The 13,738-nt window shown below is 46.3% G+C and overlaps 1 protein-coding gene across 5 annotated transcripts; it reads right to left on the bottom strand.

The window, feature by feature from the left end:
• Positions 1-235: 235 nt before the first annotated feature.
• LOC121552416 (tau-tubulin kinase 2) lies at positions 236-13,643 on the bottom strand. 5 transcript variants are annotated; one of them, XM_041865340.2, is made up of 15 exons: positions 13,556-13,643; positions 11,884-12,009; positions 11,378-11,525; positions 11,067-11,140; positions 10,719-10,859; positions 10,181-10,285; positions 9,581-9,646; positions 6,319-6,411; positions 6,105-6,230; positions 5,728-5,885; positions 4,688-4,898; positions 3,944-4,161; positions 3,005-3,476; positions 2,009-2,724; positions 236-1,738 (listed from the first exon to the last, which is right to left on the bottom strand). In XM_041865340.2, exons 2-15 carry the CDS (start codon positions 11,953-11,955, stop codon positions 1,372-1,374), a joined length of 2,967 nt encoding a protein of 988 aa, XP_041721274.1. In that variant the 5' UTR covers positions 11,956-12,009; positions 13,556-13,643; the 3' UTR covers positions 236-1,371. The 5 variants fall into 5 exon arrangements, with proteins under 5 accessions (XP_041721274.1, XP_041721273.1, XP_041721275.1 ...); XM_041865339.1 differs by lacking the exon at positions 13,556-13,643 and adding an exon at positions 12,887-13,193; XM_041865341.2 differs by lacking the exon at positions 13,556-13,643 and adding an exon at positions 12,887-13,193 and having other exon boundaries at positions 236-1,735.
• Positions 13,644-13,738: the final 95 nt, after the last annotated feature.

The raw sequence follows: 13,738 nt of genomic DNA, 5'->3' as shown, positions 1-13,738 counted from the left end.
CAGAGCTGTATTCCCAGTCATGAAATCCATAGATTAAGGCCTAATGGATTTATTTCAATTTACTGATTTCCTTATATGAACTGTAACTCAGTAAAATCTTTGAAATTGTTGCATGTTGCGTTTAGATTTTTGTTCAGTATAGTTCACTAAACGACAAATGTGTACTGGATTAGATTTTCTGCAATCCTGAAATGATGATACATTATTCTGCAGGGGGGGTAAATAAAAATACTACTTCATTGGGACCAGTTTATTAAAAAATACTGATTTGTTTTAGCGGACACTGTACAAATGATTAAAAAACAATAAAAACAAAAAATGTATTTGCAATGATATCCATGCACTTGTTACATTAATCCGGTACGAGTGATTAGGAGATTCTCACAACAAAAGCATACAAATACATTGTAAATATGCCAGAGTGAGTGACATTTCTTTTAAATAGCTTGAATTACATTTTGTTTCATCTAGTCGTTTCTGAGGGAAAGGAGGAATGAAGCTTAAATACCCTGGTCTTCACAAATGAAGGCTGATGTGTTGGTGCAATAAGACGAAAATGTATTTTGATTGAACAGCACTAAAGTGCTCTCTATACTAGGTTTTTCTAATGGTCCATACATAAAGGGAAAGGAGACCTCCTTTCCATTCCTCAAATATGATACAATACAGATCTTTTTGGTCTCATGGCATACATACATACATAAATAGTGTTAAGAGCACAGGACTAGGGTCGGGGAGAGAACAGGTTTTTTTTAGGAAACCTTTGTCTTTTCGACTGAGGAATCGAGCTACATTTGTCAAGTACTTTGTTCGAGACGCATCCAACAAATAAATAGATACATTCTATCATACATTTTACATTCCCTGGAGTACAGTAGTAGATAATATATATTTACACATGCTATCAAAGACCAGATCCAGTATATTCTCTGTACATACATTATTACAGTCTTAGTCACCATTGCAGTCTGGGTCGTGTGCAGTGGGGAGGAAACGTTTTGAATCTCAGTGAAATGGAGATGTACCTCCTGAACGTGTCCAATGAGAAACGCTAATTTCTGTTTACCGTTGCAAAACTTTTTACTACAGTGTGCCCTTCTGAACAGCAGGTTGCCATTTATTGGGATGACTCATGTACTGGAGGCAGCTCTGCAGAGTAGTCACTAGCTGACACAGCCACAAAGTCATAAAATCTCATTTTAAACCTAACATTATATATTAAGACCAACACCCCCCAAAAAAGCTAATTGTTATAATATATAGCCAATTTTGACTTTGCAGCTGGCCTATCTAGTGGAAATCACTCAGCTCTGCCTCCAGGACAACATTTATCCTGCTTCTGAACAAAAAACTTTTTTCCATTCTGTCCACTTATCGGCTCACTTTGCCGCTGCCTTTGCCCTCGTGGCTGAAGGCCCTCCCTCTGGCACCGGGCCCTGCACCCCACGGTATTCCCTGCTGCCCGCTGAGCCTGTCCTGGGGGTACCGCGGAGGGGGAGGGGACCCCGAGAAGCTGGACGGAGAGCAGCTGCGCCCCAGGAAGACCCCGCACCCCTCGCGGAGCTCGTGACGGGAGGGGGAGGAGCTGAGTGAGCGCTGCAGCAAGGAGGAGGAGCTGCGGGGGCGTGGCGGGGGACTGAAGAGTGCGCCGCCGCGGTCCTTCATCAGCTGGGTCAGGCTGGCCAGGAAGTCAGCATCGCTGGTGCTGCTGGCGCGCACCCGGAACCGCCGGTGCCTACTGGGGCAGAGAACAGAAGGGGTAAGGTAAGGTTTTTAAAAACTGCAACCCTTACTATTACAGCCTACCTGGGTTGCGTTCGGCAGGGCACAACGTTGTGGAACGTTCAGACACAGCTATATAATGTAGAGCAGACAGACTGAAGAATAGAGACTGTCCAATGAGAAATTACACCAGCGGTATTCATCACATTTCTATATGCAACGTGCCATAATGCTTGCCCTACTGAATGTGGCCCAATGCTGTGCCATCACGCCATGTTTTTCATACCTGTTGTCTACAGCCAGGCGTGTGGGCGGTTTCCCGGGAGGCGGGCGAGGCAGGAACCTGCCGGAGGAGGAGAGCTGCTGCTGCTGCTGCTCGGGCCCCAGAGGAGGGGGGTTGACGGGACGCGGGATCTTACTCCTGCTGCCTGAGGAGGAGAGCGAGAGGGAGTCGCGGTCCTCCCCAAGCCAGTCGGAGCGTGAGCCGCGGTCTGAGCAGGACAGGAGCCGCTCCCGGACGCCACAGGGCAGCAGGTTGTCGCAGGAGAGGGATGGCGAGGGCGAGTGGGAGGGCGAGCCGGGCACAGGGCTGCTCCAGCGGTGACGGTGGTCCATGGTGAAGGGGGTGGGGGAATCCGGGGCAGTGGTTGGGTCTCGTACGGGGATGCGGCTCAGTCTGGACGAGGAGGGGGAGTCCCTTCGTAGGAGGACCGGTGGGGGTGAGGAGGAGACAGTGCCGGCACTCTCCGCGGCGCCTCTAGCTTTCTCCACCTGGGGGCGCTGGTTGGGTTCAGAGGAACGGTCGGGGAGACCAGAGTCGCTCTCTGGGTCTTTATCGTTTGCGAGGTGGGCTGGGATGAGGCTTGGCACAGGGCTGGGGGCTGACTGGACCATCTCGCCAACCTTGCCCTCTTGGAGGTCGGTGGGTCTGGTGAACGGGGCCTCTAGTGGTATGGCTTCACTCTTCTCTGTCACGGGGGACTGTGGCACGGGGTTGGGTGACTGTAAATAGAGACAGAGGTTATTGGGAGATGGAGTGAGGAGGCACAAGTAGAGAGAAGTACAGATTTCTCTGTTTTTGTGTGTGTGTGGGTGTGTACAGTTCTTAGCATTCAAAAAATTACCTGCTGAAGTAAACAACATTTCCTTCAAAGTGGATGTAAATGCACCGTCAGGGTCATATTTAAGAAATGCTGCACCAAGACATTTTGAAAAAGTAATAGAACTGTATGTATGCATGGAGTATATGTGTGAGCAGTTCTTCCGCCAAACTCTCACTCACCTGCTCCATCTGAGCTCGGCCCATGTGGCCTAGCATCCCAGGCAGCCTCTTGCCGCCCAGTAACCAGGTACAGGGCAGGGCCATGTGGGACTGGACGGGACTGATCGGGGCTGAGGGAGGCTGTTGGTCCTGGGCCTCGGCCTCTGCTTGGGCCCCTGGTTTATCCCCATCCAGAGCGTCATCTCCTGGAGGCTTGGCTGCCCCAGAGGCCCCGCTGCCTCCCCCCTGCTCCAGCTCCAGCATCACCCACTCCTGGGAGTCTCCCTCCTGGGGCACGGGGCTAAGGTTGAGGGCCACAAAGCCTCCACTGCTGGCCCCAGCCCCATCCTCCTGGTCCTGGTCAGGGGTCCCCACTCCGCCGGGAGTCCCTGTCGCCTGGTCCTCGTCACAGGGGGTGCCAACCTGCTCCCCCTGCCCCCCACCGCTCTCGGGGATGGTCTTCTCTCGCTCCTGTGGACGCTGCTTCCCCAGACTGGAAATATAGGCATTTGGGAATTGGCATTTGAGTAATCGTTCAATTCATCTTTAAAGTTGACTAATGGAAATGAGATAGAAAATAGCAACATAAAATCTGCCTAACTTGCCAATGAACAGTCCAACAAAATAAGAGCTTGGGTGAAACAAAAGTCTAACAACTCTTAATTTGTTAAAACATATCACTCTGCCTTGTGCCTGCCTCGTCCTAGTGCAGTGGTTCTCTAATCTGTCCTCAGGGACCCTCAACAGTTCCATGAAGTTGATCTCTTCCAGAGCTAGAACACTGATTTTACATCATCATGCCCTTGACTGGTGAATCAGGTGTGGTAGTTCAGGGTTAAAACCAAATTGTGAAATGTCTAACGGTCCTCGAGAGGAGGTTTGAGAACCACTGTCCTAGTGCATACTGTAGCACAATATAAACTATTAAACTACTGTAGCAGAATGATAAAAGGAACTGACTAGGCCTCAAGGAAGCGTTCGATGGTGGGCTTGGGTTCGGGGGCCAGTCTCTTCTCGAAGGCCAGGCTCTGGCTGTGTCTCATCCTCCGGAGCAGGGGGGCTGCCCGGTCCAGGAACATGGTCTCTGAGCGCACCCGTCTGGGGGAGCTCTGGACGGAGCCTGTGTTGGGGCTCTGGTTACCCCCCTGGTTCTGGCTGTGCTCGTCCTCACTCACCACCTGGAGAAGGGGTTGGAATTTAGCTGTGTCACAAAAAAGGTGTTGGGAGTAGGAAATACTATTTTAAAGGTAGGATTCCACAATGACGTTAACAAAGCCAGGTGACTTCTTACACACACAAAGAGAGGATGAGGTAAGAGGCTAATCTTGTTCAGCCTCTTGCTTCTCCCTTAGTAATACATTTGATTGCTGTTGCTGTCTATGGTCAGGTCATATCGCTGGGTCCCAAGTTTAAGTAATGCAATGAAGTCCATAACATAATTGGGTCTCAGTAGTGTTGTGTACATTGTTAATATCCATCCCTGCAGTTGCAGCTGGACTAAGAACAGTATAGAAACATAGAAAATGCTCCTGGTGACGTAGACAAGGTTAGCTGAACTGCAGCAGTAAAAGGGAAACTAACAGGGGTGTTTCTTTCATAGCATGACAGTGTGTTCCTCTGTCTCCATCCCAGTATTTATTTTTATGGTCAATACATTTTAAGAAATCACAAAAAAATGAAATATGTATGTGTTCCAATCCGGACCTTCCTGATGAGCTGTTTTTGATGTTGCTGGGCTGCGGCGTGTTTGCGGTTGCGGTCCAACTCCTCCCACACGTCGGCACCCTGGGCAGCACGTTGGTGCTGGGCCGGGATGGGGGGACAGTTGTCGGCGTCGCTGAGGCGCTCGCCCTGCAGTACGTCCTCGGTGTTCTCCCTCTGCAGCTCGCCGGGGAGCACCGAGGCGTTGGCCATGCTGGGGGGAGAGAGAGAAGGACGAGAGGAGAGAGGGAGATAGATAAGAGAGAAAGGGAGGCAGGAGAGAGAGAGGGAGGGAGGAGAGAGAGAGGGAGGGAGAGATAGAGAAAGACAAGAGAGAGAGGGAGGCAGGGAGGGAGTGAGAAAGGTGAGAAGAGTAAGAGACAGGAGAGAGAGAGGGAGGCAGGGAGGGAGTGAGAAAGGTGAGAAGAGTAAGAGACAGGAGAGAGAGAGAGAGGCAGGGAGGGGGTGAGAAAGGGAGGGAGAGAGGGAGGCAGGTAGGGAGTGAGAAAGGGAGGGAGAGATAGAGAAAGAGAAAGAAAGGTCATTTAGCTGCTACTTTCCTGAGTACAAATTAGGCCGGTGGTTTCCAAGGGATCGCTGACTGACTATGCAGGTTTCCCCTTCCCCCCAAAAAGCTTGGAATATAAAAACAACCCATGGGTTGACTTGCATGAGTGGGACAAAAGTTGGACGCCGTCGACTTGAAGGAAGATATTACAGTCCAATCAGCAAATGCTGACCAATGAGGCATCAATTACAAGCATTCACACAAATATTCTGCATCACACCAATCAACACGAAGCCAGACAAAGTACATTTCTGCATTTAAGAATAGAACAGTTACTACTTTGGATTTGAGTTGCAAAATTTCGGGAACTTTCCCAAAATGTCCAGGTTTTCCAGAAATCCAGGTTGAAAGATTCCTGGAATGGGGATGCAATAAACAGGAATTCTGGGAAAGTTACCCAACTTCTGATACCACACAGTTCTACCTCTCCCCTACTTTTTAAAAACAATAAGTCCACCATTATTGCAGTTCTTACCCCATGTAAGCTGGTGTGAGTCGGGTGAATTGCTGAGCTGTGGTGGCGGAGGCGGTGATGGTAAGCATATCCTCCGAGTCACACCTCTCCCAGTCATACAGGTCGTTCTCCAACACACTGTGGCTCTTCATGGCATTCTCAAACACTGATATTAGTAGCTGGAACAGAACCCAAAACATTGACATTTAGCATTACGAGACAATGGGAAGAATTTATATTGTTGGCAGACAGAGACACATGGGCACAGGGGTTGGGTTCAATTCCATTCAAAATCAGTCAAATCAGGAAGCAAACTAAAATTCAAATTCTAGTTTGAGGAAGACTGGATATTTACTGGATATTTATGAGGTAACGAGCACATATGGAAAGCTATATACCTGATAGTCAGGCTTAGTGTAGTAGTCCAGGGTCAGAATATGATCCAGGAAGACGCTGAACTCTGAGGGGAGATGTTTGAGCATGAGGTGATGGTCGTAGGCCTCCTTTAGGTTCCCCACCTGTTCCTGTGAGTAGAGGGAAAAGCGCATGAACACACACGCACGTACACACACACATGCACGTACACACATGCACGAACACACACACACTTACTTTGTCTTTGACCTTCCTCCATGGTAGCTGGCCCACCATGAACTCTACCAGCATGTAGAAGAGAGACCAGAGGTCGTCATGGCGACCCATCTCCTGCAGACCCCAGACACGCACATCATGGGTGAGCAAGGTGAGAACATGTAGTCATACAGCTATACATACATACATACATACATACATACAGTTGAAGTCGGAAGTTTACATACAGTCTTGGTCAAAAGTTTTGAGAATGACACAAATACTAATTTTCACAAAGTCTGCTGCCTCAGTTTTGATGATGGCAATTTGCATATACTCCAGAATGTCATGAAGAGTGATCAGATGAATTGCAATTAATTGCAAAGTCCCTCTTTGCCATGAAAATGAACTTAATCCCCAAAAAACATTTCCACTGCATTTCAGCCCTGCCACAAAAGGACCAGCTGACATCATGTCAGTGATTCTCTCGTTAATACAAGTGAGAGTGTTGACGAGGACAAGGCTGGAGATCACTCTGTCATGCTGATTGAGTTAGAATAACAGACTGGAAGCTTTAAAAAAGGAGGGTGGTGCTTGAAATCATTGTTCTTCCTCTGTTAACCATGGTTACCTGCAAGGAAACACGTGCCGTCATCATTGCTTTGCACAAAAAGGGCTTCACAGGCAAGGATATTGCTGCTAGTAAGATTGCACCTAAACAAACCATTTATCGGATCATCAAGAACTTCAAGGAGAGAGGTTCAATTGTTGTGAAGAAGGCATCAGGGCGCCCAAGAAAGTCCAGCAAGCGCCAGGACCATCTCCTAAAGTTGATTCAGCTGCGGGATCGGGGCACCACCAGTGCAGAGCTTGCTCAGGAATGGCAGCAGGCAGGTGTGAGTGCATCTGCACGCACAGTGAGGCGAAGACCTTTGGAGGATGGCCTGGTGTCAAGAAGGGCAGGAAAGAAGCCACTTCTCTCCAGGAAAAACATCAGGGACAGACTGATATTCTGCAAAAGGTACAGGGATTGGACTGCTGAGGACTGGGGTAAAGTCATTTTCTCTGATGAATCCCCTTTCCGATTGTTTGGGGCATCCGGAAAACACCTTGTCCGGAGAAGAAAAGGTGAGCGCTACCATCAGTCCTGTGTCATGCCAACAGTAAAGCATCCTGAGACCATTCATGTGTGGGGTTGCTTCTCAGCCAAGGGAGTGGGCTCACTCACAATTTTGCCTAAGAATACAGCCATGAATAAAGAATGTTACCAACACATCCTCTGAGAGCAACTTCTCCCAACCATCCAAGAACAGTTTGGTGACGACCAATGCCTTTTCCAGCATGATGGAGCACCTTGCCATAAGGCAAAAGTGATAACTGTGGCTCGGGGAACAAAACATTTTTCCAATTGAGAACTTGTGGTCGATCCTCAAGAGGCGGGTGGACAAACAAAACCCCTCAAATTCTGACAAACTCCAAGCATTGATTATGCAAGAATGGGCTGCCATTAGTCAGGATGTGGCCCAGAAGTTAATTGACAGAATGCCAGGGCGGATTGCAGAGGTCTTGAAAAAGAAGGGTCAACACTGCAAATATTGACTCTTTGCATAAACTTAATGTAATTGTCAATAAAAGCCTTTGACACTTATGGAATGCTTGTAATTATACTTCAGTATACCATAGTAACATCTGACAAAAATCTCTCATAACACTGAAGCAGCGAACTTTGTGAAGACAAATACTTGTGTCATTCTCAAAACTTTTGACCACGACTGTACACCTTAGCCAAATACATTTAAACTCAAGTTTTTCACAATTCCTGAAATGTAATCCTAGTAAAAATTCCCATGTCTTAGGTCAGTTAGGATCCCCACTTTATTTTAAGAATGTGAAATGTCAGAATAATAGTAGAGAGAATGATTTATTTCAGCTTTTATTTATTTAATCACATTCCCAGTGGGTCAGAATTTACATACGCTCAATTAGTATTTGGTAGAATTGGCTTTAAATTGTTTAACTTCGGTCAAACATGTCGGGTAGCCTTCCACAAGCTTCCCACAATAAGTTGGGTGAATTTTGGCCCATTCCTCCTGACAGAGCTGGTGTAGCTGAGTCAGGTTTGTAGGCCTCCTTGTTCACACCCGCTTTTTCAGTTCTGCCCACAAATGTTCTATAGGATTGAGGTCAGGGCTTTGTGATGGCCACTCCAATACCTTGACTTTGTTGTCCTTAAGCCATTTTGCCACAACTTTGGAAGTCTGCTTGGGGTCATTGTCCATTTGGAAGACCCATTTGCGAACAAGCTTTAACTTCCTGACTGATGTCTTGAGATGTTGCTTCAATATATCCACATAATTTTATTTCCTCATGATGCCATCTACTTTGTGAAGTGCACCAGTCCCTCCTGCAGCAAAGCACCCCCACAGCATGATGCTGCCACCCCCGTGCTTCACGGTTGGGATGGTGTTCTTCGGCTTGCAAGCGTCCCCATTTTTCCTCTAAACATAACGATGGTCATTATGGCCAAACAGATTTATTTTTGTTTCATCAGACAACAGGACATTTCTCCAAAAAGTACAATATTTGTCCGCATGTGCAGTGGCAAACCGTAGTCTGGCTTTTTTATGGTGGTTTTGGAGCAGTGGCATCTTCCTTGCTGAGCGGCCTTTCAGGTTATGTCGATATAGGACTCGTTTTACTGTGGATATAGATACTTTTGTACCTGTTTCCTCCAGCATCTTCACAAGGTCCTTTGCTGTTGTTCTGGGATTGATTTGCACTTTTCGCACCAAAGTATGTTCATCTCTAGGAGACAGAACGCGTCTCCTTCCTGAGCGGTATGATGGCTGCGTGGTCCCACGGTGTTTATACTTGCGTACTATTGTTTGTACAGATGAACGTGGTCCCTTCAGGCGTTTGGAAATTGCTCCCAAGGATGAACCAGACTTGTGGAGGTCTACAATCTTTTTTCTGAGGTCTTGGCTGATTTCTTTTGATTTTCCCCATGATGTCAAGCAAAGAGGCACTGAGTTTGAAGGTAAGCCTTGAAATACATCCACAGGCAAAGGGTGGCTATTTGAAGAATCTCAAATATATTTGGATTTGTTTAACACTTTTTTTTGTTACTACATGATTCCATATGTGTTATTTCATAGTTTTGATGTCGTCACTATTATTCTACAATGTAGAAAATAGTAAAAATAAAGAAAAACCCTTGAATGAGTAGGTGTGTCCAAACTTTTTATTGGTACTGTATATATAGTATAAGGTTTACCCCAAGTAAAGGAGAGGGGGAGAGACTCACCTTATTCTTGTGTGCATTGACTGAGGCATAGCGCACTGTTCCCCTGAACCCTGCCACAGGACGAGGCTGAGAAAGAAAGAAAGGAGAAAAAAAGAAAGAGCGATAAGAAATTAGATTGAAGCTATTTATTTATTTACACTAGCATACTATTTAGAATGCATGCCCAATATATTGCTTCATTATAAGTGGACATTGGAATGTAGCCAGAGAATTTCACAAATGAAGCTGAGACCGAATACATACACGCACGTACACACACAGGCAGGAGTTGTCATACCCTGATCGGTTTCACCTGTCTTGTGCTTGTCTCCAACCCCCCACCAGGTGTCTCCTATTTGTCCCCATTATCTCCTGTGTATTTATACCTGCGTTTTCTGTGTCTGTTGCCAGTTCGTCTTGTCAGGTTGTTCCAGCTTGTTTTCCCTAGTTTTGTTTTCTGCCGACCCTGAGCCTGACCCCGACCCTGTCTGCCCCTGATTGACTCTGCCTTGGATTACTGACCTCTGCCTGACCTTGACCTGCCGTTTGCCCCCCTGTTGTATAATAATTCAAATTGTCCGCCTCCAGTGTCTCATCCTGAGTCGTGACACGAATACTTACAGGGCGCACTTCCTGACAAGAGTTGGTGAACTGCCGGGCCAGACCAAAGTCAAGCATGTAGCAGCATCGGCACGTGCTGGCCAGGCGCCCCATGGCAAAGTTTGACTGGAGCAGTAAAAAACACAGGTAACATCGGTCAGTGCTACTCCGTCTCGTCCTTACCAATCATCTCCAGGTAAACCCGGTAACACTTTACTACAGAGCCTGGTATAATGCTTTATAACTTGTTGTTTTATAATAAGGCTTACAATAAGTATTATGTATTATTATTATGTATTATTAAATGTTCCTACTAAATAAAAATGGCTGGGATTTAGTCAGGATCATTATGAGATGACCATTAGACATTATAAGGGGGGGTCATACACGCTTATGACAAGGCGTTCAATACATTTTAACTGCATAATAATGCGATATACCTGCATTAACGCTTTAAGTTCAGGCGTTACCAGGAACTCCTTTATGCTCTCATTTTGTTCCCTCACTCCTGATGCATCACCCCCCATTGTTCCCTCGCCATGATCCCATGACCTCTTACCGGTTTGATGTCCCGGTGCAGGAAGCCCACAGAGTGGATGCTCTCGATGGCCTCCAACATCTGCCGGCCCAGCCTCAGAGTGGTGGAGACGGTGAAGGTGCCGCGAGACATAGTTCTGCGCAGGTCTGCCAGATTCCTCCCCTATAGGATACAGTAAGGTAATGTTTGTGGTGTGGGGTATGGGACATTGTCATGGTCACCCAAGGCTGAGCTACTCAATCATGCTTTTACACACACATTTCAAATACTTTATTTGAACATTTCAAATACTTTATTTGAATCCACGAATCACATTACAATCAAAAGGATTCAAATATTTCAAAGGGCAGGTACGCACACACACCCTACCTGAAGCTCCATCACCACATAGTTGAAGCGGTCATTACGACCACAGCCCACAAAGCGACACACGTGATCTTTACCTGAAACAGAGAAACATAAATGTTGCTTACATGCCCTAAAACACACCAGATATGTACAGTATCTGCCTAAATGATTAATGTAAATATGCAATCAATATTTTCCATAAAGGTTTGATGCGGGTTTTTGAATGAAATTCCAAGTTATGGACATTTCAGTGTTTTACGAACTACGTCCATTTTAGACGTATTTGTATCTCTGAGGTCCTACTGTATTCCAACAGGGCCCTTGTCTCTCACCCTGGAGCTTCTTCAGCACAGCCACCTCCATCTTCAGCACCTGTTTGGGCTGCCGTGCAGATTCCACCTTCAGTGCCACGTTGACCTGGCTCAGTTGATCCAGTACCTCGTAGATCTCCCCGAAGCCTCCCCCGCCAATCTTCTTCACCTGCAAATGGAATGGAGGAGAACGTAGAATTCAGGTAGTAAAGAAAGAAACGAGAGAGGTGGAGGGAGGAGAGAGAGAGAGTGAAAATGTGAGTGTCCTGTGTGAAAAGTCCCGTACTGTACCTACAGAAATAAAAAAGGTACACACACACACACACACAACATTTCATACCGGTAGTCCATATCCAAAGTTGAACATGATATTCTAAAGAAATGTTGAATTAATGAACACATTAGAGAAAGCTTCCTTGAAAATATCTCTGCTGCAGTCTGGCTATGAGAATGGGCGCAGCAACAAGACAGATTTGACCGAAGCTAGCTGTGCCCTTTCTGCAGCCGGTAGTATTTAAGTCACTCACCACCCTCCATCTCTCCCGGACCAGGTCTGTCACTGACAGGATGTCTGCCGCCTGCTCTACAACGCAACTCATCTTGAGTGCTCCCAACGACGGTTTGACCCTGGCATCAGTGTCGCTGGCTTCTTACTGCAGTAAGGGGGAAAGGACGAAGACAATTAGATGTTTTATCTGACAAATCATGCAAAAGTATTGGAGACCTTGACTACCTCCATCTACATGTGTCCTCAGAGAGATGTCATCATTTGCGTGCTGTCACTGTCCTTTCATTTTCTTCACCAACAAACTAATGTAAAGGATATATTGGAACATTTGAATCTATTTGTTTATACCCACAGCTTTAACAATGATTGTTTCTATCAAACTGAATCAACACTGAACATATCAATAGCCCCATCAGCAGAATATACAACCTCTATTGCATGCTAGCTAGCTACTTTCAAATCTCATTTAGCCAAGTCATTTACTGCACTAGGTGGTTAAGAATTTAAGACTCATACTCAGCACATTTTGACAAACTCTGTCAATAAGAATTTGATTTGATATTATCTGGCAAGCTGGTTGGCTCGCTAGCTAAAGTTAGGTCTAATGTCTTGCAATAGAGGGAGAAAGGGAACAGTTAACTGGCATTGATCAAATTTGCTAGCCTGCACCAGGACGACCTTACCTTGCTTTGCTTCAATAAAGCGCCACCCTCTGGCTCTGCATCTACTGCCTGGCAGCGTTAGCTAGCTATCAACAAACCAATGCTAGCTTAGCTATCTTTCTAGATAGCTAGCTAACGCTACATACCTAACTATCCGACATTTTGTAGCTAGGGTAATAATAAATATGGGTAACCCAAGCTAGTGATCTGGTACCAGCAAATGTTTTCTTCTTATCTCTGGAATAAGCTATTTAACTACCTAGCAAAATAGCTAGCATGCTATTTAACGTTAGGTAGCCTAGCTAGCAAGGCAGATGCACATGCGGCTGTTTCATCCTAACTTGTTACATCTTAACCTACCTTGTTTGATTGCACCATTTCCAAGCATGTAGCTACTATTTTAAATGCAGGCAGTTAACTGACATTTCTCCATATCCATTGCTGTGAGTGCTGCCTTCAACTCTTAAAACATTTTATTGTGCACATAACGAACTGGGGAGAAGGTTTCTCCTCCGCTCATTCACCCAACAGCATCCGTTACGTCACCGACAAGCACTCCCCCTTGTATCCATTGATTGATCATCCCTCTGCATCTTTGTCCCTCAGAATCTTTGCAGAGTTCTCTCTGTGAGAAGAGGATGCTCTGTTTATCTCCGCTGCCGGGCTAGGGATGTCACTGTCACAGCATTATTAGAATCAACAGAGTTTCCTGGCACATGCTGTGAATGTGATGAGGTTGTGAGAGTACAGTACTATGCGCAAAAAAAGTGGCATCCTCAGGACAGCAACGCAGAGTCAATGCAGAGTCATTGACACCTGAATCTGATTGACAATGACAGGGCACTGGCATTGAACAAATGACAGTTCAGACAGCCCATTAAACCAAAATGGCATTCTATGATAGTTGTGCTATAAAATGCTACAATAGATTACTTTGGGAATTCAAATGATGCATTTTGATATCTATCCACATATCCAAAATATGACATTGTCTGCCACACCACTGTACTACCCAAATTAGGTACTTACGGAATTGGCCGTGCATGCACCCTTCAACATGTGACCCCTTTGGGAGCCCCCTTGCTGACGGAAATCCCCCTTCAGAAGCACTGGGCGGAACCGATTATGCTGAGCTGCGGGGTACCGGTCCCATGGCCTATGACGAGATCGGCAAAAGCGGTGAGGGAGGAGCGCCCATCTCAAATCGAACAG

Source organism: Coregonus clupeaformis, chromosome 36, assembly GCF_020615455.1.
Source record: "Coregonus clupeaformis isolate EN_2021a chromosome 36, ASM2061545v1, whole genome shotgun sequence".
Taxonomy (NCBI): domain Eukaryota; kingdom Metazoa; phylum Chordata; class Actinopteri; order Salmoniformes; family Salmonidae; genus Coregonus; species Coregonus clupeaformis.
The sequence above is the reverse complement of the archived record's forward strand: the minus strand, read 5'-3'. Positions and strand labels throughout refer to the sequence as shown.